Consider the following 27,860-nt stretch of genomic DNA (forward strand, 5'->3'; position numbering starts at 1 on the left):
AAAAAAAAAAAAATAAGAGTAAGGGTATACAGCACCTGAGGGTGTAAAGGTATACAGCACATTTCCTTCCAAAAAAGATTATGATGGTTTGCAGTCTCACCAACAGTGTGAACCCTGAGTGAAGGGTTCAAGTACAACTTGGACTTTACCTAACAAATATAAACAATGTAACCTAATCACTTGTACTCTCATATTAATCTGATATTATTTTTCTAGTTGTTTCTCTTATTTTTTTCATAGTTGAATTTTTGTGGCGATAGATGGGAGGGTACAAATAATCAGATCGCAATGTTTGAATTTGTTAGGTTGAATCACTTTTGCAGTTATGTCCTGCACCCAAAGGTGTGTCATATATGCCTACACTGTGCCCATTAAGTGCTAACACATCAATATCACTATCCCCCCTCCCTCCTTCCCTCTCCCTCTCCCTCCAATTTGCATTGACTTAAGTTGTTTTGCTATGTGGGTGTGTATTAGATTGTCTACTGGCTTCAATATTAGTACTGAGTACATTGAATATTTGTTTTTTATTCTTGTGATACTTTATTAAGTGGAATGTGTTTCACTCCATCCAGGTTAATGTAAAAGATGAAAAGTCACCATCTTTCTATGGCTGAATAGTACTCCATGGTATACATATACCACAGTTTGTTAACTCATTCCTGACTTGATGGGTATTGAGGTGATTTCCATATCTTGGTGATTGTAAATTGAGCTGGGATAAAAAATCTAGTGCAAATGTCCTTACAATAAAAGAACTTTTATTTCTTCTGGGTAGACACCTAGTAATGGGATTGCAGGATCAAGTGGGAGGTCTAATTTGTGTTCTTTGAGGATTCTCCACACTTCCTTCCAAAAAAGATTATGGCAGTTGGCAGTCTCACCAACAGTGTGAAAATGTTTTCTCTCTACATCCATGCAATCCGCAGTTTTGAGACTTTTTGATGTGGCCTATTCTCACTGGAGTTAGGGTATATCTCAGGGTGGTTTTCATTTGCATTTCTCTCACAATCAGGGATGATGAGCATTTTTTCATGTTTTTTAGCCACTTATCTGTCTTCCTCAGAGAAAGTTTGATTCATGTCTCTTGCCTGGTGATAGATGGGATTGTTTTCTCTTTCTTGGTGATTAATTTGAATTCTCTATAGATTCTAGTTATCAACTCATTGTCAGATCTATAACATGCAAATATATTTTCCCATTCTGAAGATTGTCTATTGGGTTTAACTGTAACCTTAACTGTGCAAAAGACTTTCAATTGAATTAAGTTCCATTTATTTATTTTTGTTGTTGCCATTGTCGTTGAAGTCTTCTTCATGAAATCTTTCCCCATTTCAACACCCTCAAGATTTTTTCCTCATATTTTCTCCTAGGATTTTTACCATTTCATGTCTTAAAGTTAAATCATTTATCCATCTTGAAACAATTTTTGTAAATGGTGAAAAGTGTGAGTTCAGTTTCAGTCTTTTACATGTGGTAATCCAGTTCTCCCAGCACCATTTATTGAATATGGATTCTTTTCCCCAGTGTATGATTTTGTTTGGTTTATCTAAGATCAGATAGCTACGAGAGACTGGTTTCATCTCTTGGTTTTCTATTAGTTTCCAAATGTCTATGTGTCTATTTTTATGCCAATACCATGCTCTTTTGACCACTGTGGACTTGTAAGATAACCTAAAGACTGGTAGAATGTTGCCTCTGGATTTTTTTTATTATTAAAATTGCCTTGGCTATATGAGATTTTTTCTGTTTCCACATAAAATGAAGAACGAGTTTTTTGAGTTCTTTAAAGTATGATGTTAGCATATTAATGGGGATTGCATTGAATTTGTAGATTTCTTTGGGTAGCATAGACATGTTAAAAATGTTGATTCTCCTAGGCAAGAGCATGGTATGATCTTGCATTTGTTAATGTCGTCTGCTATTTCTTTTCTTAGTGTTTCATAATTCTATTTGCAGAGGTCCTTCACCTCTTTTGTTAGGTATATTCCCAGGTATTTCATTTTCTATGAAGCTACTGTGAAGGTAATTATGTCTTTTATCAGCTTCTTGACTTGGCTGTATTAGCATATACAAATCATAGATGTCCATGATTTGTGGACATCTATTTTATACTCTGAGATGTTAAGGTATTTCTTGATCACTTCTAGGAATCTTGTGGTTGAGTCCCTGGATATAAGTATATAGATCAAATCATGGGCAAAGAGCAAGAGTATCACCTCCTCTTACCCCATTTGGATGTCCTTTATATCCTTCTCTTTCCTGATTGGGATAGAACTTCCAGTACTATGTTGAACAGTAGTAGTGATAGAGGACATTCTTTTTACTCCATTCACGATGATATTAGCTATGAGTTTTTCATATATGCATTCAATCAGTTTAAGAAATGTGCCACTGATGGCTATGGCTATATTCTTAAGTGTTCTTTTTAGAAAAGGATGTTGGGTTTTATCAAATGTCTTTTTCTGCATCTATTGAGAGGATCATATGATATTTGTTTTTGTTTCCATTGATATGGTGAATTATATTTATGAATTTGCATATGTTAAACCAACCATCCCTATGATGAAACATACTTGATTGTGATGTATACATTTTTTAATATGTAGCTGTAATCTATTAGCTAAATTTTGTCGAGTATTTGCTTCTATATTCTTTAGTGAAATTGGTCTGTAGTTCTCCTTTTCAGTTGGGTCCTTTCCTGGTTTTGGTATCAGGGTGATGTTTGCTTCATAGAACATGCTGGGGAAGGTTTTTTCCTTCTCAATGTTTTGGAATAGGTTCTGCAGTATAGGTACAAGCTCGTCTTAGAAGGTTTGATGGAATTCTGGTGTGAAGCCATCTGGTATAGGGTTTTGTTGCTGTTGTTGGAAGCTTTTTTATTCTTTCTTCAAACTCGTTGTTTAGTATTGGTCTGTTCAAGAGGTCTATTTCTTCCTCGTTAAATCTACAGAGATAGTATGATTCCAGGATTTGTCCATTTCCTCCACATTGTCAAACTTCTGGGCATAGAACTTATTGTAGTTGTCAGAGATAGTCTGTGGTATCTGTGTTATTTCCTCTTTTCAATTTTTGATTGAGGTTATTAGTTATTTCTTTTTGCTGTTTCTAATTAATCTGGCCAAAAGTTTAGTGATTTTATTTATTTTTTTTGAAGAGCCAGATATTTTTGTTTCATTAATTTTCTGAATGATTCCCTTGTTTTCAATTTCATTTATTTCTGATTTAATTTTGTTTATTTCTTTTCTTCTGCTGGGTTTGGGATTGGATTGCTCTTCCTATTCCATTACCTTAGGCTGATTCATTAGGTTATTGATGTGCTCTTTCTCTTTTTTTTGATGTAGGCATCTAGTGTGATATACTTCCCACTTGGGACTGTGTTTGTAGTATCCCACAGGTTTTGTTACTTGTGTCTTCATTGTTATGTTTGAAATATTTAATAATTTTCTCCTTTTCTCTTCCTTAAGCCCACTGTCGTTTAGCATAAGGTTGTTTAATTTCCATGCCTTTGTGTGGGGATGAAAACTTTTTTGTAGTTGAGTTCCACCTTTATTGCCTTGCAGTCTGAGAAGATACAAGGTATAATTTTAATTATTTTAATTTTGGTGAGGTTTGATTTGTTTCCTAGGATATGATCTATTTTGGAGTATATTCCATGCACTGATGGGAAGAACATATATTTATTTTGCTTTGGGATGGTGTGTTCTTATATGTCTATTAAACCTGCTTATTCTATGGTCACTTTTAAGTTCCTTGTATCTTGTTTAGTTTCTGTTTAGAGGATCTGTTCAGTTCTACCAGAAGAATGTTAAAGTTCACAGAAATTATATTGCTGTAGGATATCATTTTGTTTAGATTGATTAAGGTCTGTTTTATATATCTGAGAGCACTTAAGTTGGGGCTGTATACCCTACCCTGGGCAGAGGGAGATCCAGGATATAGTCCTGGCTTTCCAATTATATTTATAATTGAAATGTCCTCTTGATGTAGTGTTCTCTTAACCAGTATGAAGTGACCTAATCTGAAATTTTAAAAAAGAAAGCTTAATGACTTAATAAAAGAAAGTTTTTCTCTGCCAAAAAAAAAAAAAAATAGAGTTGTGTAACTTCAAAAAAATTAAAAACTGAAAGCTTAGACATGAATGAAATAATAGAAAAATTATTAATTTTCTCTATTCTGGGCCTTTTGTGGTTTTGTATAAATTTTAAAATGTTTTTTCTATCTTTATGAAGAATACCTTCAGTATTTCCATGACTACTGTTTTCAGAATCCCTTCTTATCAGGCCCAAATTTCTAGGTATCTATTTTAAATAAATAATTCCTCTTTATTACTCCTCTTTAAACAATTTTAAGAACCATTGGTCTATATAGGTAGTAGTAGGATCAGAAAAATAAAGCACTATTCTACAGAAGGTTCCATAGAATGTATACAAATTTTCAGAAAGAAAAAAATCTGTATTAAATTGTAAGACTCAAGTCATACAAGATACAGTACACAAGATGACAAATGCTATCCACTTACATTGAGTGTTACAAGTTTAATACATATTTCTCCTTTCTCAAAATATATATACATTTTTGGCACTCTCTGTATAATCTCATATGAAGAAAGACACCCTCTCCTGGGCAGAATGAGATCCAGGATATAGTCCTGGCTTTCCAATTTATCACCTGTGGGATCTTGAGTAAGGATATTATCTTGTTGAGTACCTTTTCTTTTCTGTACAATTCTGAAAGATTTGTCCAGAGAACTTCTGAAATCTTCACACCTAACATTCTATGAATCTACAGAGATGACATTAAATTAATGTAAATTCTTCGAAGGGGTCATAGGATCTAGTACTCAGCAAAGTTCCTGGAAAATAATATTAGTTCAATAAACATTTATTATGTGAATGCAGACAGAATGCATATATATATGTTCAAACAGGTGTTAAATAAATTCTCAGGTTGTGAGTGTATAATGGACAATATATTAGGGAGCTATCTTTAAACCAATGAGGACAATTATATATTTTACTCACATCATCCTTTGGTGGCCATCTGGGATGAAAAGTTGACTGGAGAGACCTCAGCTGAATCCAGTTTGACTCAAATGTATCTAATTCCACAAAACTTCATTTGTTAGCTACCTATTATTGAGATCTCCTCCTAGAAACTCTTCCACAAGTCCCTATGCAACCACACCATGACATTTAACATTCAACAGTATGCTGTTTTGCATGTTTTTCTTGTGCTTAAGCCCAATTTTTCAAGGTACATCAACATTTTGGTAGCTAGGAATCATATGCCTTTCTGAATGTCTCCCAGGGCCCATATAGTTTTGAATACATAAGCAATCAGTGGATTATTTTTTAATATATTTCAATCTTTTGCATTTCCGTGATGCTTTATTAAGTTGTAAAATGCTTTTAAAATTAGTTCATTTGATTTTCACAACCACTGTGAGAGGTAATCAGAGTGGGGGTATTATTATTTCCATTTCACAAATGAGGAAATTGAAGCTTAGAGAATTTATAGCTTGAACAAGATTGTATATTGTATTTCTGTTTCTACTATACTACACAAGATCATGTATTATTGAAGAAAACAGACAGTAGGTCATAGGTTTTAGGATCAAAAACTTTTCATCTTCAAAATTTTAGCCCTTTCTACTGAAAATGTATCAGTAAAAGAAAAAAAGATAATAGAAGAATAAAAGTAAAGGATATTATGAGTTTCTAATTAGGACAGGGAGAAACATTGATTCTTAGAGAGTAGCTTTATGATATTTCAAATTTGAAATTGTCTTGGTACTAGAGTTTTTTGTTTTTTTTTTTTTAATTTCTACACCTAAACTCTTTTCTTCTTACCAATTTCCAGTCACAATTTATATTCAAATAGGTCAGTGTTTTCTATCTGAGAGAACCTAAGGTCCATTAATTTCTAAGTCTTAAACTTTAGTTCTTGTTGCTGTTTTTACATTATCATGTATGTTAATACTTTTAAAATAGAAAATGATTATAAAAGTTTATATGGCCATATAAGAAAATGAATCTATTGAAATCTTTATGTAAAGTAGCTACTTAATAATTATCTGGAATAAATGTATTTTCATCAATAGAAGTTTTTCTTTTAGCTTCTGAATAAATTAAAAAATACTTTTCCCTTTATGTTCAAATGTAATTAATGGTGAAATTCTTTGGTGACAAATAGTTACATGAGAAAATGCTCTCATTATATTCTTAAGATAAAAAGAACATATTTAGTATATTTAGTATATTTAGTATAATTTCAGTCTTGCTATATTTATGCATATTATACTGAATAAATTATGGAATGAATTATGAAAATTGTTAACAACGATTATTGCTGGGTGGTGGGAGTACAAATGGTTTTATTTTTCCTTTTATTTTCTACATTTTCTGAAATTTCTGCAATGAACATCTATTACAATTTTAAAGTATTTTTTTATTTTTTCAAATTAATATGAGGGTACAATTTTTAGGCTATATTGTTCTCACTTCCACGGTAAAGTTCCATTTATAGAAGAGCTCCTCACCCAGAGGGCGTGTTATGCACCCTCACGATGTGCACATTTGGTGAGATTCCACCTCATCCCCTCCCTCCTTCTGCCAAATGTCCTCCCCCTCCTTCTCCCACTTCCTTCTACCCCCTAACTGGACTATATTATTGTTTTATTTTTCTTATGAGCAGGGCATCTATTACTTTTACTAAAGTAATCTTTTTACTTTACTTTTTACTAAAAGATATAAACAAAAATGTAAGAATTCTTTTAGTCTCAAGATGTGTAAAAATTATTATCCAATCTTATCCATTGACTTACATAGATTCATAATGATCCTCATTTGCATTTATAAAAAAAATTAAAGGATTTTCCTATCTTACTTCAGTATTTTTGCAATCTGAGGAAGGCATAGGCCATTTGAAATGAGTATTTGTATGTGACTTTATCCGTGCAACAGTTTTGAAAATTTACAAATTAGACAAGAAAACTGCTATTGTGCTAGTTGAAATATTAAAGAAAAGTGCCGTTATCCTTCCATTTTCCTCTCCAACCAGTTAGGTGACATGAAGAGTTTTAATTGGTAGGAGGCTTTGACAAAGAAGGCATGAGCATATTTGACTAAAATTAAAAGCATGCTAAGTTGATGTCAAAGAAGGCCAGAAAAAGTTAGATGTAGCATCATAAAAAAAAAAGTAAAAATCTATGTTTATGTACAGCACAGTAGTTTATGCTACTGTGACAATTTACTTGCTGGCTGATTTTATGATTTAAATATGATACAATGTGAATAAATCTGTTGTCTGCTACAAAACATTCACTTTATTGCATTGGTGTTGGAGTACTTTTTTGTTAAGTAAAGCCAACTAAGGATGATATACATATCTGATTATAAATCAACCAAATTTTCACATGAACACCCCATGTTCTCCTTTCTTTGACCCCTAATACTTTATTATAATTCTACATTTTTCTTTTATTCCAGAACCTTATTTTGAGGAGGAAATAATCCACTTTAAGAGGAAAGAGTTCTTACAACACAAAGACTTAGAAAAACTGTTAGAAGAAATACGTGTATATTAGTTGGAAATCATTTATTGCCTCTATAAAAGTTTAAATAGAAACCCTAAAAATATTCACATTATAATCTGATATGGTTTTAAGTTGATAGTATGTTTCAGAGGTAGTACCAGTAAAATGGGATATGGGATTGCTAAAAGGAATTACCTAACAAGTTAATGCAAAATAAAATTCCAATATGGAGAAATATATACTCAGTATACACTTTAATGGAACAATCATTATTACATTTGCATGAAATATTAATTTACTCTCTTTTCTCCCTTAAAAAATCTGCTCTTAATAAAGGTTTGTTTTGAGAAATGGACTTTGACCATAGGCTCTCAAGTTAGCAGGCTTTCCCATTATAGTATTATAGAACATAACTTGGTGAAGAGCATAATACAGTACTATCTGTCCAGGATAACACCAATTTCAAAGAGAAATCTGCCCACTTACTCATCATTTACATACTATAGCACTGATAACTCCCTTAAAAAGATAACTTTTCAAATTTTTTCAGTTTTAGAATCTGAATTAAAATCTACTATTTAAAAAAAACAAATGATATCATAAATGCAATGTGGAGGAAGTTTAAAAGTTAAAATTTTTAGAATTTCTTTTAAAAATGATCATAACTTCTTAGGATGAGATGAGGAAATTAGCTAAATGTCCTCCTGTTCTACCAAAAAAAAAAAAGGCTACAAAGATAATTTTAGAGTTCAAAATTCTTTTAAATCCACCACTTATATTTTGTCCTAGAAACTTCCATAAAGTGCCTCAAAACAGATGTTGCCATTTTTAGAGAAATGGAGTTGAACTTTGGAGAAATGGCCTGTTGGACATCTTTGTAGGTCTGAGTGTGATTGGGTCTTAGCCTTTTCTTCTGGAACAACAGCAAACATTTCTATTATTTGATTACAATGGTAGTGCAAAAGTCCCGTGGTTGATAATAGACCTCGTATACAAAACATCCTTATGTTCCATGAAAAGGCCAATTTTCTTTTAATGTTTTCCTTGCATGTGCTGGTTTTCTGATTGTCTAGGACAACTGCAATTCTGGTTTTCTTCTGACTAACTTTAGCTTGGCTGAAATGAAGAAGCTGTTTTTTTTTTTTTTTTTCTTTTAAGTCACAATTTGGAAGGTATGTGTCCTTACATATTTTCTGCTTAGAAACTGCTTGACTATACTAAGCTTAAAGCAGATATCAAAATAGATATTTGAAATGTTTAAGGTACAGTATCTAAAGACTACTATGTCACAATTGTCACCCAAATTGTGACACTGTCTATAGTGTGTTGACATCTGGTACCAACTTCTAAAACAGCTAAGTAACATTCCCATTTTATGTGTGTACTCACAAAATAGTATCCAAGAAATTCTGAGACTGTAATTTACAACCACATTAGTATAAATCTTTTTAAAATATGTACTTGGCTGATGGCTCTGTACTGATCTCACATGTAAGTTAGGCAAATTGTGGGCCAAAGATGAGTGACTAAATTAAAAAAAAATCTCAGTAGCCAAATTAATGTAGTTAATTTAATTTTTACATTGTCTTCTGTCTCTCAGAAAGATGCTTCAGATAGTATGGTCTGTTTTAATATTGTCAAAATCCCAAAGAAAGAAACATTATTTGATTTTTATTCCAAGCTATGAAATTGTTCAGACGAGCAGTCATAAGATATTTTTTCCTGCTTTAAAATGTTTCAAAATCAACTCCAATCTACATATGTGAGAAAATACATCATTCATAGTAGTCTTTAGATACTGTACCTTAAATATTTCAAATTCTACTATGCAAAATTTCAGCCTGCTAATTGGTAAACTTTTTTTCTGAATGTACTATTTCCTTCGATTCCTGCCACAAAACAGCCACATTTCATTTCATTTCATTTTAGAAGTGTCTTAATTCCAGTGATAGTGAATAATTCTGGTGCTTAAACACAAATTCCAAGGCAAAAGGAGTACTAAGTGTGCAGTTATGATTTCAATAGTTTCAATTTTAATGGAACTTTAAATGAGGCAGGGAATCCTGTATGCTTCCTCTCAAAATTGTATAAGATTCCTTCTAGAAATTATACCTAAGCAGAATTCTTAAATATATGAAAGTTTCTACTTAATTTTTAGTAATATCCTGGCAAAATTTAACAAGAAATTCATCTTGTGAAGTTTGCAGCTTGCTGAGATGTCCCACGATTACCATAGTTAATGAATATATATGATATATAGTATTATTTAGTGACTAATTGCTGAAGTGTGACAAATACTGTCCATAGTGTTGAAATATGCAAGAGATAATCCCCTATCCTTACTTTGCAATCAGAACAAAATAAGAAGGGGCTTAAATTAGAAATTAGAATTGAAAGACAAACTCAATGTCTAGGAAATAGACTGCAGGAGAGATCTGAAGGCCTGGAATTTGTTCATGTTACTTAGAAATGTTTTGTTGTATTTAATGGGGACTCTATCTCATGAAGGAATTGGTATTACTGATAAATTTAATCTTAATATCTGAGGTTGTGTTACCATGAGTCCTTTTCTCTGAACTGAACATGACTTGTCTATAAAGGACACTAAACACTGTTTTGAAAATAGTATATGGCTCTCACCTTAAAAGGGAGTATATCTGACTACTGAAATACTCCTGCCAACAAAGTAACTATAGCAATAGTATGGAAGCAGTATCAAATAACACAAATAATTGACAAAATGAAGAACCACCAATGAACCTTATCTATTTGAGGGAGAGGGAGAGGATATTTCAAGTTTAAAGATATTAATGACTGCCATTATGCATTCATAGGTTGATATTAGTGAACTTCAAGATCAAAATTTCCTAGTGAAAAATTTTGAAAATATCTACAATAGAAACTTTATTGTCAAAACAGCTGTCTAGCTACTTCATTAATCTTTAGGTATAGATAGTAATTTAATCATGAAACACAATTCCACACCTCCAAGTCACAAATATATGACACGGTGAGCTTAGGGAGGAAAATGGGATTTTCTCTTCTGTGGCTTTGGTAATACCATCTGGTACCTCTGGAAGGGAATATCTGCAAAGAACTTGTCTCTAGTGTGTTGTCATCTGGTACCAACTTCTAGAACAGCTGAGTGACATGCTCATTTTATGTGTGTACTCACAAAATAGTATCCAGAAAAATTCTGAGGACTGTAATTTACAACCACAGTAGTATAAATCTTTTTAAAATATGTACTTGGCTGATGGCTCTGTACAGATCTCCCATGTAAGTCAGACAAATCGTGGGCCAAAGATGAGTGACTAAATTAAAAAAAAATCTGAGTAGCTTACCTCTACTTCCTGTTTTATAAAATGTTAAGAACTGAAAAAAATATTCAGATAGTGATAAACTTGAAATATTTGTGCAACATTTCATCTAACTCAGTTACAAAAATTTACATGTTGAGTGAGAACCTTGTCAACATTTATCATTTGCAGTAATGAAGAATGTTTATTAAGATTAATCTTTTACTACATTTTGTTTCTGTACAATTATTAATTTATTTGACTTTATGTTAGTGAATTAATTTTCAATAGTTGCTTCCTCCCACTCCCCTTCAAATGTTTAGGCTAGATAATAGAGTACTGATAATTTACAATTACATAGTTGTAATCACTTCAATTTTCAATCATTAGCTTAAGTCAATTTCTCATAGGGATGGAAAATAAGTTTCTGGACTCATCCAGGTAAAATATCTTTTTAAGTTTTGTTTTTAATTTTAGTTCATATTCCTGAGTAAAAGTGTATGTGGATAATATAAAAGGAAAGAGGAAGAAAGAAGATACAATGGCTATAAAACCAAAACTAACAACTTGATAAGTAATATCAAAATATTTTTATTTGTGTGTCTCTAATTAAAACTATTACTAAAACTGGAATTCCTCTATAAAAATCCAATTCCAATCCAACCTAAGATTTTTTCCAAAAAAAAAAAAATTTCAGAGATTAGACATAATATACTTCATGCCTGAACTGCTCAAATGTAAATATAAATTTTTCCAGAGTTCCATCAGTTTGTTAAAAAAAAAAAACCTTTCAAACAATACTATTAAATTTCACACACATTTTTTTCTGCACTGTAGCCATTATATCTTGTCAATCTTTCATAGAATATGTCTGTTTCAACAATGTATTTTTCAAACTGAAGAATAATCAGGACAACATAGTGCAGTTATTTTGAAAAGCACACCTGTTAGGCAGCCAAAAGACTGCATAATTTCTCTCCCCCTCAAATCACAAACTGTCTGAGGCATTTTTCTCTGATAAAGAAGAAACACTGAATGAGGTATCATCAGGCTCCAGCGAGGCATGATTGAAATCCATGTCTTCTAATTCAGGAGGTAAATCTGATAGCAGTGCCTGAGTCAGAAAAATCAATTTTTTTCCATTAGTATGTGTACAGATTTTTTTTCCCAATTTTATGTTAAAAAATATTTTCACAATGTTGTATTTTTGTGAATTTAAATAAAGCATCATCTCTCTTTCAGGATCTTATACAATTTCTTGCCCAAAGGAAAACTTCTTCATACACTATTAAGAAGGTACAAAAATACTAGACGTTGAGAGTGTTGATTATGTAGAGTGGAATCCTGAACATAGGAGAATTAAGGTGGGAAATGAATAAATATTCTGAAGCAAGTGCTTTGAAGTTTTTGAGGTGAGCAATTTTTATACTAGTTTTGAATGTTCACTTATCACTGCTAAAGAGCTTTAACATTGTGTTCATTATTAAAAAATGCATGCACAGTTATGCTATTCTTTAGCAAAAACACATTTCACAAAATACTTTTTTTGATGTTTAGTGGAAGAATGAACTTTGAAGTTAGGAAAAAATGTTTAGATATTCTACTTTAGACTGAACTTTTAACATCTTAAAGAGACTGATTCTTTTTCTTTACTTAGGCTATTTCTATAACTACAGATGGCCAAGCCCCCACCAGGGCACAGATGAATCATTGGCTCTAGCTGTTGTGATGACATATCTAGAGGAAGTAGTTAGGGTAAGCTAAGAATCACTAACTAAGCTTTACCATGGTCCAATTGTTTCATATGGAATTGTAGAACATGCATTCATACTAGAGAAATTAGATGATTAATCAAGTTTTATATGGCTGAATGGCTGATGGTGCTAATGTCCCACTTGACCAAAATAAATTATGAACCAAATGATTGATTTGCTACTCTCAATACTAAAAATAATGTGGCATATCTGGCAATTTTTAAATAGCATTCCTTGTAGTGTGGGTTTTGGGTTCAGTGTAAGCAGAGATAGAAAGAACAGGAACAAATGAAAACTTGCCACTATGCAATTAAAGAGCAGAAAGACAAGACATCTTGGAAAACATATAAAATCCACTGTTAACAATAAGACAGTATTAAATTAATCTCTTTATTAAAAGAAGTGACATCTATAAATCCTATACCTTTTGCCTTGTATCACAGAGGCAAGATCAAACATTTCTCCTTTTTCAAGATGTGCAAGAAAAGATTAATTCCTATCAGGAAGAAAAGCTGTTATTATATTTATTTTATATGATTAAATTGCCCATAAATTTCTTGCTGACATTAAGAGTATTTACACAGCAAAGTAACCTAAAGGTACTACACATTTTCTAAGGTGCTATGTTGCAGTAATATGACTCAGCCATTTTCTTCCAGAACAGGGTTTACCACTCTCACAGTCCAAGTGCTACAGGGCCTTTACCTGGTCATTGGATTTAGTTCACTTAACAATTTTGAAGATTCTATATTAAAGAGGGCAAGGTGTTCAAATTAACACTCATTGAACATGTGCTTAGATTTGGAAAGTCAAATGGATGAGGAAATTTAATGATAGTCTACCTTGTAGTGGGGACCCTGCAAATAAGACAAGCACTACTATTTATTTCTTTGCCATTGCATTACACATAGTTGACTTATTAAAATGAATGTAGTAATAATGTAAAAAACTAATATCTGAGATAATATAGAGCACTACTAGTGCATGAGGTCACTTTATAATTCTTTCAATATCTTACTGAAGTGCAACATTGACACACTTAACACAGTTTTAAATTATACCAATTGTTGAAACCTCCTTTTTCATAAATACTTAAGTAAACACAATTAAATTTATTATAGGTTCTTCATCAGGGACAGCTATCTTCAGGGTCTGACCTAGTGTCATTCTTCTTAAGAGATTAAAGCACTTCCCAAGTATATGATCAGTCTCTGTAACACTTATTCTAGATCCTAAGTTATTAATACCAAACTCTATAATATTAATACTTCTGATAGTCCTTGCAAAGTGGAGAAATTAATGCTCAAGGATATCAATTTAATTGGCTAATATCACATAATGAATTACCAGGGGAAGAAAGATGATAACTTCTGACTAAATACAATGCTGACAATCTTATTTTGATTTTTAAATGGATATTGATCTAAAAAGCAACAGTAAACCTTTGGGTATGCTAATGTTTCATTCAGAGAGTATCATATTTCTTTAAACTCAGTACTTCTTCAATGGGCCAAAATATTCTGTGGGCCATGCATCTCACTCAAATTACCCAAATCAAGATTAATGGAATGGGTCTGATTTTTTTTTTTTTTTTTTTTTATGAAAACCCAATGACATGATGTTTTTCTTTTATTAGGTAGAACAAAATTTAATCCCTTCCATAAATAAACCTCTAAATATTTCATAATGTTAAGACCATTAGTTTAGGAAATGATCTAGATTGATTATTACTGTGATTCATTATACCCAATATTAAATGTGAAAATCAGCAGTTTATAATTGGCATATTGATTATATTGCCTACAATGTTCAGTTTTTGTGTCCCTTTCTCTTTTGGCCAACTTTTTATCCATATCTTACTTAGTTGACTAGGTTTTTATCAGAGGAAAAGAAGAAGAGGAGGGAAAAAATAAAATCCACATTAGTTACTTTTCTTCTTTGTTAGTTGTCTTGGAGAAAGAGCCAAACCTAGAATGAAGTTAGAATTAGAAAATGAAATGGAGTCAGTGTGTTATTCCTAGATGTCAAGAGACATAGATAAGTGCTAGTTACTTGACCATACAACTCTTAATTCAAAACCATACTATTACTTTTGACACTGGGACAACACTCCAAGTTAATCCTATGGTTGGACCTAATTTTTCAAATAATTATTTAAAATTTATAGTAGCCTTGAGACCATGTTCAAGACTACTACTCTTGTTCATTAAATTCTGTAATTTAGGTTCCTAAAAAAAAAGAAGCACAATTTTAGTATGTCACGGAATATGCATAATTCGCATAAGAAAGCAATATGCTTAAATGAAACTGACAAAGGTAACTGAAGGCTACTGTGTCTTGGGATGCCTTGTGGGAGGGGGGCTAAGGGAGCAAAATTCATGAAACAGGACATATCATAAAATATATACAGTGATTTGAGCCTCGAGAGTAAATTATTTTAGTTTAGATTTTGTGATTCAGCACTTAAGTAAAACATATAAAGACTTCTTTTCATTGACGAAAAAGGAGACTTAGGGGATTCTGTAACTTATCTTTTCCCCTTCAGATATCTGGGATGGGTTACATATGTGCAGTCTTGTTTGGGTATAGGGATGAATTTTTGTACTCCTGATATTCCTTGATGGATAAAACTCTGAGACTGCTTCTTAAATAATCGTTCCTGTGTCTCCCACCACTCATATAGAACTTCTCTGACAAGGAATAAGTGTAGTGGCAAAAACGCAAAACAAATTTAGTATTGTATAATATTACATGGAGCATGTGTTTTAATTTTATATGTTTTACCAAGCCTAATAAATTATTGTATAGATTTAACACAACAATAGAAGACAAAATATAATTTGGAAAGAAGTTGTAAACAAAAATCCACAGAAAGAAACAAAAGACCTTATATTTTACCTATAGAGACTCAAAAACTCTATGTAAATTAGGGAATGTAAGTGATGTGCTGTGGTCACAAAGAATTTCACAAAGTAATTTCCTGTTTTCTTAGGTATAAGCAATATAATACAGAATATAAGATATCCAAACATTTGTGAACTCTAGTAGGAGCTGGCAGGAAACTAAGATCCAGCAGAGAGATAAATAAAAACACATGCCTCTCTAGTTAGGGTGTCCCAATCTTTATCAACATTTTGAAGAACTTCTTTAAAGTTTTTTTTTTTTTTTAATTGTGTGGGTACAAAGAATTAGGTTACACTAACGCAGTTGTTAGATAAAGTCCCTCTTGTAATTGTGTCCCATCCCCAAGTATTTTCCTACATAAGAATTAACCTGAGATTTATAAAGCATGTTAATCAGTTATTCTAAATTTCCACTAAAGCAGCACACAAAATATGAATAATTGTTCTCATGAGAACTGTGTTTTAAAAAGCCCACAAAATAACAAATCCTTCCTCTATGCCAAGAAGAAATGTTGTATAAAATGAAAAGATATGAAGAACTCAAGGGTAGCACCTGTGGCTCAAAGGAGTAGGGTGCCAGCCCCATATGTTGGAAGTGGTGGGTGAAAACTGAGCCCCAGCCAATAAATAAATAAATAAATAAGTAAAAATATATGAAGAACTCAAACATAATATGACAATTTTTAACTTGTTAGATCACAGTTTACTAGTCTCTTTTAGTACCTACCTGCTGTTGTTCCTTATCTTCAGCTTTCATAGCTAGTATCAAGCTTCTAACAAAAGTCTGAAGCTTAAAGTATTTTTGCTTTTGAATCTCTAGCTCATTTTCAATGAATTTCACTTCTTCATTCTGAAGGAGAAAACATCAAACGATACAATTACCTGATATAAACCTAGGACTATACGTGTTGGATGCAAATAACACTCTAAAAAGTAAACAAATTGGAGGGACAATAAAAATAAAATGTTAGAATAATGAATAAAAATCACAGCAGGAAATTATCCTGTTCCTCAAAGTCTGCCTTTTAAATAAATCATCAACAAAAAATAACTTACAAAGGTTAAAAATCCAAAAAAATAAATTTCATTAAGAGAAAAACTGGCTCAGTGCCTGTGGCTCAAGCGGCTAAGGCACCAGCCACATACACCTGAGCTGGCAGGTTTGAATCCAGCCCAAGCCCGCCAAACAATAATAATAGTTGCAACCAAAAAATAGTGGGGTGTTGTGGTGGAAACCTTTAGTCCCAGCTACTTGGGAGGCGGAGGCAGGAGACTTGCTTGAGCCCAGGAGTTGGAGGTTGCTGTGAGCTGTGATGCCACAGCACTCTGCCCAGGGCAATAGCTTGAGGTTCTGTCTCAAAAAAAGAAAAAAAAAAAAAAGAGAGAAACCAAGAAACAGTTCTGTTCATGGAAAGACCCCTTGTATGTCAAATCTAATTAGCCGTTGGAATAGAATTAAGAATAAATAGAGCCCAATTTATCCCAATAGCAGTAGCAGATGCAGTGATACAGAATGTACCATTCAGAAAGTCAAATACCAAGAATTAAAAAGGTTATTTTGCATCAAGAAGGAACTGAAATTACTAAAAAACTATCTTAACTGTTTTTCTGAGGCCCCTGAATTAAGTAGGAGTTTTATTTTATTTTATTTTATTTCTTAAGTAAGAGTTTTATTCAAAAGATATTTCTAAACTCTATGAGACTCCTTTATTTATCAGTAAAATTGATATTATCTTTCAATCCTTTGGCATTTCTAGGTTTGAGTGAGGGTTGCAACGACCATGAAAGTGCTCTAAATAAGTTTCCTATTAAAGCTACAATAATCAAGACAGTGTAGTATTGGCATAATGGTGTGTGTGTGTATGTATATATGTGTGCGTATATATATATATTTATGTATACATATATGTATACAAAATGAAGAAGATAGGCACATGGCCTACAGAGACATGAAAAAATGATCATTACCTTTAATCATCAGAGAAATGCAAATCAAAACTACTTAGAGATATCATCTAACTCCAGTAAGAGTGGCTCACATAACAAAATCCCACAAATACAGATGTTGGCATGGATGTGGAGAAAAGGGAACACTTCTGCACTGCTGGTGGGAGTGCTAGCTAATATATCCGTTTTGGAGAAGAGCATGAAGAATATTCAGGGATCAAAAAGTAGACTTGCTGTTTGACCCTACAATTCCTCTACTAGGTGTATATCCAAAAAACCAAAAATCACTTTATAACAAAAATATTTGCACCAGATCACTCACTGAAGCTCAATTCATAATAGCCAAGTCATGGAAGAAGCCCAACAGCCCACTGACCCATGAATGCATGAATGGATTAATAAATTATGGTATATGTATATCATGGAATATTATGCAACCTTAAAAAAGATGGAGACTTTACCTCTTTTACATTTACATAAGTTGAGCTGGAACATATCCTACTTAGTAAAGTATCCCAAGAATGGAAGAAAAAATATCCAATGTACTCAGTACTATTATGAAACCAATTTACAATGACTTACACTTTCCTATGAAGAATAGATCACAACTATAGCCCAAGATGAAGGAGGCTGGGAGGGGAGGAGGGAGGTCAGGTCTAGGGAAGGTGAATGGTGGGATCACACCTATGGTACATAATGCAAAAGTACATGTCGGATCTATTAGTATAGAGTATAAATGTATTAACACAATAATTAAGTAAATGAGATGAGGTATATATTAACCAGCGTGATGTAAGCATTCCTAATTCTATATAAAATGAGCACTTTGTACCCCATAAATGCATTAATATATATCTATGTGTTCACAATTTAATACAAAAAAATGACAAAAAAATAAATGAATGAATGAAATAAAATGAGAAAAAAAAAGTACTGTGGTAATTCAATAGACAAAGAAAGTGTAGTCTTTCAAACAAACAGTGGTTTAAGAAATATAAATCCAAACTGGGCACAGCAGCTCATGTCTATAATCCTAGCACTCTGGGAGGCTGAGCTAGGTGGATTGAGCTGATGGGTTCGAGACCAGCTTGAGCAAGAGTGAGACCCCCTTCTCCAAAAAATTAGCTGGGCATTGTGGCGGGTGCCTGTAGTCCCAGTTACGCGGGAGGCAGAGGCCAGAGAATCACTTGAGCCCAACAGTCTAAGGTTGTTGTGAGATATGATGTCATGGCACTCTATTGGGGCTACAAAGTGAGACTCTGTCTTAAAAAAAAAAAAAAGGAAAGAAAGAAAGAAATGTAAATTCACATACAGAAAAGAAAAGATTTTCATGCCTGACCTCACAGATAAAATGTAACCAGACCTAAAATATAAAACCTAAAACAATGAAATGTCTAGAGGAAAATATAGCATAAAATCATTGGGAACTTGAGTTAGGCAAAAATTTCTTAAATAGAAGTTAAACAGTATGAAGCAAAAGGAAAAGACCAATAAATCCTGTCTCTTCAAATATACCATATAAAAAATTAAAGTAAAAGCCACATATTGGGAGAAAATATTTTCATATCACATATCTGAAAAAAGGACTTGTGTCAAATACATAGAACTCTTGCAATTAAATTATAAGACCAGTAAAAGAATAAAAATCAGGTAAAATATTGAACACACACTTCATCAAAAAAAAATCCAAATGACCAATAAGCATGTAAAAAATGCTTTACGTGATTTTTCATTAAGGAAATGAAAATTAAACACAATAAGATACTTCTACTGACACTCTATATAATCACGAAAGTTAAAGAGATTGAAAATACCATGAGCTGTTGAGAACATGGTGGAATTAGAAGTTCTCATAAATTGTTTTGGGGAGTGTAAAATGATAAAGTCACTTTGGAAAATATTTTGCCAGTTTCTTATACATTCAGCATGGTCTCTCTTACCTTATGACTCAGCAATTCCTCTCTTAGGTGTTTACCCAAAAGAAATACAAACACAAAACTCATGTCTACACAAAGACATAGATGAATATTCAAAGCAGCTTTATTAATAATAGCTCCAAACTGGAAACTGTGCATAATGGAAACAGTGGTGGTGTTTGCACAACTATGTTCACTTGTCAAAAAATTCATCTAAATGCATAATTAAAGAGGTGAATTTTATTGCATAGAAATTATGTCAATAAACCTGGTTAAAAATTTTTAAAACTCAGAAAAACATCTCTCTTTCCCTCCTATATAATTAAGGTTTTCTACATTTTGACAATCATCTCCTCATTATCTGCCCTCCTGCCAGCCTTTGGAAATCACCATTCTACTCCCTGCTTCTATGAATGTTTTAGATTCTACATAAGTGAGAGAATGGAGTATTTGTCTTTCTGTACTTGACTTATCTCACTTAGCATAATGTTCTCCCATTCCATCCATGGTCTTGCAAATAATAAAATTCCTTTCTTTTCAAATCTAACTACTGTGTGCAATGAAAATAGTAAATAATAGTGTATCAGACAGTCCAAATTTCTAAGGGAGTTAATTTCAAATGTTCTCCCCACAAAAAGCTATAAATATATGAGGTGATGGATGTATTAATTAATGATTTAATCATTGCACATAGTAGTCAGAAATCATAACATTAGTTTTTACACCATAAATTTATACATATACAATTTGTCAATCTACAATTAAAAATAAAAATTATTAAAATAAACAAATAATCAGTCAGCCCATTTCTCAAAAACAATGAAAATAGGCTATGAGTATTCTCTTAAGCTGGAGAACTCATCTCAAGAAACATAGAGTATCTTTGCCAGCATTTGCTCAAAAAGCTCTATAAAATATATTAAAATTAGTTGATTCTCTGGGTATTTTTGTAGTTTTCATATAATGATGTATTAAACATATTCAATCTGTGAATATGATTACCACATCATTTATTTTATCAAATCAGTATAGATTCTGATAAACTGCTTCCTTTTCAGATCATTTAATATGAAGTGAATCATCTGCACAAGCTAAATTTCTTATCCAAAGACACTTGGTCTACAACAATCTAAGTCACAAATAACCATTATAATAAAATTCAACATGCTCCTGCCATAATACATTTTACTAATTTTATTAATTTATTTTTATTAGTATTCATTGTCAGAGTAGTAGTGTTAGTAAAGTGCTGACCACGAAGTCTTCTCAAATATAGGTGATGTCCATCATCATTATAATAGTGTCTGCTTTAGATGCACAGTCCTTCAGAGCTTTACTCACAGTCCAATAGAAAAAATTTTGAAAATAGTAACTCACTTTTATAAAATTCACAAAATGAAGTATTTATTGATATGCAGAAATTTAGTTCTTCATGCAAATATTTTCCTTCTCAGTATTTATGCAAAATTTCATAAACATAAACTACTTTAAGATAATTTAATATTGCAGATATTTTCTTCTAGGAACTGCTTTTTGACAGCCTATCAAACACTTCCCAGATTACAGTCAGTCATTTATGTCTATTTTAGAGATTTTTCCTAAGTAAATGAAATGCTTGTGAGAGAAACAAGATAACATCAGTAACTGAAATTTCACAAAAAAGATCTACTTCATTTTTCTTGATGTTAACACTCTCTATTACTTATTACCAGCAAGTTTTATCTATTCTTCTCCAAGATGACACTGGGAATAATTTCAGGTTCTATCTGGACAAGGGCTTTGATTTCTGAGCAGGCTATTAATGGCTTCTAAGCCTGAGATGTTATTTTATGATATAGCTATTCATGCTTTAGGCATAGAGCCTATCACCTTGTCTCATAAGCATTTTGTATAGTTAGAATTCCCAGCAAATTATTTCTACTGACTGTATCTCAACCAAAATTTCCACTAGGCTTGAAGTGAGTATCGATAGTTGCACAGTAATAATTATCAAATGCACCACAAGACATTCCTTCAGCTTGCAATAAGAATAGACTTTTTAATTCAATATGGGAAAAATTTTATAATGATCCAGATTCTGATCATAATTGATTTTATATAAATGAGCACTTACATAATAGTATTAAAATTATTTCCAGAGATAAATTAATCCATTTATTCACTCATTCAGCAACTACTATAGTTACAAGCTCCTATGTGCCAGGCTCTCACTCAGGTATCACAGAGATGAATAGGGTAATTCTGTGCATCTCAAGAAGTTTATGATGAATATATAGTCATGTGCTACATAACAATATTTCATTTGGCCCATATAATTATAAGGGAGCTGAAAAATTCCTATCACTGGGTGATGTGTCTTTATAACACCATAGCACAACACATTACCTTTTCTATGGTTAGATACATAAATACCCACCATTGTGTTACAATCACATACTATGTTTGGTACAATAATGTGCTGCCAAGGTTTGTAGCCTAAGAGCAATAGGTTATATCATATAGTCTGGTTGTATAGTAAGATACACTATCTAGATTTAAGTCCACTCTATGATGTTAATGCATTGACAGAATTTCCTAAAAATTAATTTCTCAGAATGTATGCCAGTCTCTGCCCTTAAATTATGCATGACTGTACTGAGGAAATCAACAAAGTGGTTTGCATGCCCAAACAAGCGACACTAGTATGTGTATGCAAATAGAGTACACCAATTTTCTCTGAAGACAGATTAAATTTCTAAGTCAGTAAGGCTGTTTTTAATCAACATACTGAAATCAGCAATAAATTCTATGTGAGGTTTCACTTACCTTTCTTTTAGAGTTGAAGTAAGAAAGTTCACATATGAAGTGAATTGAAATATCTTTTAAATGATTATAAAAAGATGTACTTTTTATACAGTTGCTGATTTTTGAGAGTTAATGGAAAGAACTTCATAATGGGCCAGTGAAGGACACTTGATTTCCACAGAATGTATCACAATGAAAAACACTGGATTACTAATATGTCCTTTAGCATTCAATGAAAATATTAACTAAAATTTCTCAGCTGGACATTCTTCCCTGCCCTGCCCTGCCCTGGTCTTCAGCTCCAAACCCCTTCAAGTGGGCTCCCGCTCCAAAGGGTAGAGAAGTCCTGTAAAGAATCCTCTGAGTTGTGGACTCAACCCTATTTGACCTGTTTGAGAGGGCTAAGTGGAGCACACTTAACAGCAGTGCAATCCATTCCCTTCTTCTGTAGTATCCACAGCCTCTGCCAAGAGGTGGTCTGCAGAGCCATTTTAATACTGAACTGTGCATTTAGAAATATTATATGACCATGTAGGAGAGAGTTGCATTATATCTTGTACATCTGAACCAACAACTTTGTAATTTTGTTGGTTGGAAATATATTTTAAATACAGGATTATATTGTGGTCTCTGTCCACTTAGCAAATAAATTTCAAAAAATATTTTCCTGTTTGTTTATAATGTTCAACATTCTAAAGCCTGATATGAACATGTGGAAAATAAAATCTGTTGAATGACATAAATTTTAGTTATAGTAAAGCAGAAAAAGATTTTTGAGAAAATAACAGCTGTTGCCTTTTTTGATTAAAATTTTTGATAAAAAAATGAACTGAAACAGCCCAGTACTGTTAACATTATAAGATTACTGGTCTCTGCTTTAGAATACTAATGATAATTGATAAAAAGTAATTTTGTATATGAAAAGAAGGACTATGTGGCCAAAATCACAGAAGACCACAAGACAACCTACTAAGACAGGATACTAATTAACAAAATGACAGCATCTATATATCTATGCAGAAAACTTATGGACATACAGACTGATAGTTTGTCAAAATTTAATAAAAACAAAATTATGTATAATATTCCATCAAAGTAAACCTTTAAGTCTAGTAACAAAAGATATTAAAATAGGTCAACTCTATTCCTATTAATATTATATTTGCTTTGAAAAAAATTTTATTAAATCATAGCTGTATACATTAATGTAATTATGGTGTACAATGTGCTAGTTTTATATACAATTTAAAATACTTTCATCAAACTGGTTAACATAGCCTTCACCTCATTTTCTTAGTTATTGTGATAAGAAATTTATATTCTACACTTAGTAGATTTAACATGTACTCTTGTAAAATGCACCTGGGGCAGTGCATAGTGTTGGTTAGTATGAAATTTATGACAAAGCCTTTCTTTCTAAAGCCAAGATTCATTTTTTAATGATGGCAAAGGGGAGATTTTTTTTCCAGTGGCCCTTGTTAATTTTATCCTTATTTAAAACTTCTCTGTAGACTATTTTTTAAATTTAATAATACACTTGCACTTCCCCACCTTGCCATATACCCATCAATATTTCTGTGGATCAGCAATCTCTCATAACCACTAAACAAGCCACTAATAATTAAAAGGCTCAGAACTCTGACGGATATTGACCTTGCCTGAAAAAATCAGTACAAAGCCCCCAAATGATTACCTTATCAAATGGGAGTAACATAGGTATTGTGAAAATCTGCCTCATTTAATACCTTCTCTTAATGAACACAGAATTTCAAATTACCTTGTAATCCAAGGGAGAATTTACTTGTTCTATTTCAGAATTACTTATCATGTCACTTTCTTCATCATCAATAATTTCTATTTTCTGTAACACAAGTAGAAAAGTTTTCATAAATATATATTAGATTATTATCACAATACTCCTAATTTATAGAACATATGCATTCAATGTTCAGGTTATCTAGTCTAAGTTATCTGGTATAAGCTCTGATAACTGGCTGCTCAGTGTTACACACAGTTTACCTGAGCCACGACACTTTACTTTTAGCTGATGAATGCCTAGTCACTAAAATGATTTTAATACTATTTAAAATAGAAAATTCCTAGGTGGCACCTGTGGCTCAAAAGGGTAGGGCACTGGCCCTATATGCTGGAGGTGGCGGGTTCAAACCCAGCCCTGGCCAAATAAATAAATAAATAAAATAGAAAATATCTTTCACAATATCCCTGAGAAAATATGCATCCAAACTCTGCTTAAATATATTGCCCTCCAGTGATGGGGAACTCACTTTCTGTATGGTTAATCTATAAATGTTAATGGTAAACATATAAAACTCATAGGATGGGCTTTCTCTTTAAAGTCTCCATGTGCCACTTTACAACTTCTAATGTAAAGTGCAAACATGTGACGTATATTCCAAAGTTATTTTTTAAATTCATATATTTACTATACTCCATTAGCTAGACAATTAGAAGCAGGCATCTATGATGTAATGATGAAAGTTACATGGTGATTTGTTTCATTCACTGTACAATAACACTGGGGATGTGAAATGGCCAGGAAGAGAGAAAGAGACAGAGACACTCACTCTTAACTCAAGGTATAACATAGTAGTGGGCCCACAGTAGGTACTAATTAAGTACTCATCAAAAAAAAAAAATGAACTAAAATAGCCCAGTACTGATGAAGAGAATGACTACCAATGGGGAGAGTAAAGCAAGTTCTCTAAACATGTAACTTTTCTTTAAAGGGAAAAATAAAAGACATAAGCAAAATCAACTCTATTTTTTTATTTTTCATGTAAAAAAACACAGTTAATGACAAACACCTTTAAATATTTAAACCCAGTGAACCCCCAAAGATTTTTAAAAGAGAAAAGCTAAGCTAGAGTTAGCTACTAGACAGTCTTTTGAGAATAAGCACATGAATAGTAATATGTTCGAGGCAGAATTTGAAAGCAGGCTTCCTACCAAACAGGATTGAGGGCATCACATTTGATATACTGCCTATGAGGAGGATATCATCCTATCACAGGGTTTGTGACCTGCAGGTTTCTGAGTCAGGAAAACTGCTGGAGTGAAAGTGCTTTCTGCTGTTGCCTGGAGATGAATTTAATGTTTTGTTTTCCATTATGATTGCTATCCACTTGGGACTTAATCATGTTGTTTCTCCCTAGACTTCAGATTTGATGTTTTTATGAAGTTTTTTTAGACTGTCTACCTATTTAGGAGTTTAGTCAATTCAAGAAAGAAAGCACAAAAGACCACTGTATAGATTTGTGCATGTAAATAGGTCTTATATATCTGTGTGAAATGTCATCCATAAATAATTGGGGGAATTCAAAAGTTACAGGCAGAGAAGATCAACCTTTGAAAGTTTAAAGTTTTGACTCTGAAAATCAATTGCTCTTGACAAATTAGGTGCCTAAGTCACTGTGAGTCATCCCATGTCATGACTTCATTCATTACCTTCAAATGTCTAGTCTGTTGCAGGGGAGATTCAATGTAGAAAAATTCAGGCTAAAAGTGAGCATGTCTTTAAAAGAAAATAGATTATAATTTCTAAATGTAAATAATGTACACAATAATTCTAATCTATGCCAGAAAGAGATTATTAGTTGGTGAAATTTAAGATTAGTACAATTCACAATTGTGGAAAACAATTATTACTACTAGATGAAAACAGGACTTGGCCTCAAAACCAAAGCTTGTTTTCCTATAATCCTGTTAAACTTGATGTCAGTAGGTTCAAATATCAAATTCAACCAGGACTGAAATCAAGAAAATGCAATCCTAAACTATATTCTGGATGTGGAAAATACTGGTATATATTTTTGATGTTTAAAAATAATAGCAAATATGTATCTTATGTGTTCAGCTCTTATCAAAGAGGTGTGGCTGACAAAGGATTGTAGTGTCAAATAAATAGTGTTTGTAATGGAAGGTAAATCATGAAGTCATAGCCATTTTGTAGCAAAAACATTTAATATAGGAGTGGTTTTTTAATAGTTGTAATCAGCACACAGTACTGATTCAAAAGCCAAAGTACAATGACATTCTATTTTATGTCTGACTTTATTTAAATATTATCTTGATTTCAGCATTACTTTGTGGGGTCAGAATATAAATAGACACTGCTAAAACAGTTTAATCCACACAGCCTGCCTCTGTCTATTAACCCTTAATAACGTCTTTCCTCCTCCCATGATTTTTAAGATAACTAACACAATCCAATTTAACTAGAAAGAAGAAAAGAGTCAAAACACAGTATAGATAGGTGTAGTCTCACCAGAGAACTCAGAGTCAGAAGTGCTTGGACATAACTGCCAGGACTAACAAAGGCTTCTTTCATGATTTCAGGCTAAACTCACTTTTAATTTTGTCATCTATCAAATGACAGGAAACCTGCTGTTTACTAAGACTATAGAAGAAAAATAGGTTACTAAGTACCAAATGGCATATATGTACTATGTTTTAGATTTTTATATTTGGAAGTCTCTTCAATCAAAAAATTAGAGCTACAAATGATAGCATTTTAAATTTCATTACTAGGTCTTCAGAGATATATTATTGCATTGGAAAAAGATCTGTTTTGGTCTGAAAGTGGAGCAAAGACTTTATTCTGACAATACTGATGTTGTCACCAACTGGAAACATCCTTGAAATACATCATGTAAGAAGGAAAGAATTTCAAGCTGTACATACCACATTATCTGCAGATACTTCATGGTGGTCCTCCTCCTTATGAGCCCTTGCCTCATTTAGAGCAACTTCATTGGATTCTTCTACCAAAATTAAAAAAAAGCCATAATTTCATTTTTTATTCCCCAAAACTTTATTGAAAATGCTTTTTCCACTTAATTTCTCTACTGTAAAAAGGCATAAATGGCAATTTTACTTCACACATGCTTTGTTGAGCAATTCTGCTTCAAACAATACTAAGAATTCCTAGAATACTAAGGAAGTAAGTGTAGATGGGGCAAATACAAGGATTGGAACAACTGTGGCTTTTGTAATTGAAAAAAATTCAAGAAACATATATTCTTAACTATGGAGGATTGCAGAAATCATTTAGGACTTATCCCTATAAATAAATACTATGAAACCACTAAAAATGAAGTAGAAAAATAGTTAACAATAATTAAAATATACATGATCTACTGGAAAGTAAAAAAATAAAGGTGACAAAACCTACTATGTGGGTAAATATAACTTTAATTTTTTAAAAATAAAATGTAAGTGTAAATGTCATGGAGACTAAAAGATTGGCATATTTACACCAAAACATTGTCGTTATTATTTCTGGATGGAATTATAGGTGATATTTTCCTTGAATTTTTTTTGGCTTGTTTATATTTAAATATTTTTCAAAAAGAATATTTACTGATCATTGTAATAAGGGAAAAGTGATAAAATAATTTTCAAATACATTAAATAAAACATAAATACAGAACATTTCTAATTTTATAGAAAGGCATGTATATGTGAAGACATATATATACACATGCACATACACATCCCTATATAATTGCAAAGAGAAAACGCTGGCTAAAAAATGTTCTATTTTCAGAAGGATTATCACTGAGGGGTAGGATTATTTATATTTTTGCTGTATTTCCCAGTATTTCTTCAATGAACATGAATGCCCTTTCTGATCAGGGTATAATATGCTAAAAATGAGAAAATAAATATAAGAAAAAAATTAATTCAAAGTAACCAGTCTA

The 27,860-nt window shown here is 32.2% G+C and overlaps 1 protein-coding gene across 1 annotated transcript in view; it reads right to left on the bottom strand.

Moving 5' to 3' along the window:
* Positions 1–11,535: 11,535 nt before the first annotated feature.
* HDX (highly divergent homeobox) overlaps positions 11,536–27,860 on the bottom strand; it is a 253,695-nt gene continuing 237,370 nt past the window's right edge. The window contains exons 6-9 of the mRNA XM_003800844.1: positions 26,842–26,921; positions 23,918–24,001; positions 16,221–16,343; positions 11,536–11,950 (exon numbers count right to left, since the gene is read on the bottom strand). Of these exons, the coding sequence (XP_003800892.1) occupies positions 11,825–11,950; positions 16,221–16,343; positions 23,918–24,001; positions 26,842–26,921 (413 nt within the window). The 3' untranslated portion in view covers positions 11,536–11,824. The remainder of the gene's footprint in view (positions 11,951–16,220; positions 16,344–23,917; positions 24,002–26,841; positions 26,922–27,860) is intronic.

The sequence above is a fragment of the Otolemur garnettii genome, unplaced genomic scaffold, assembly GCF_000181295.1.
Source record: "Otolemur garnettii isolate 467f Iridium unplaced genomic scaffold, OtoGar3 scaffold00186, whole genome shotgun sequence".
NCBI classification, from domain to species: Eukaryota; Metazoa; Chordata; class Mammalia; order Primates; family Galagidae; genus Otolemur; species Otolemur garnettii.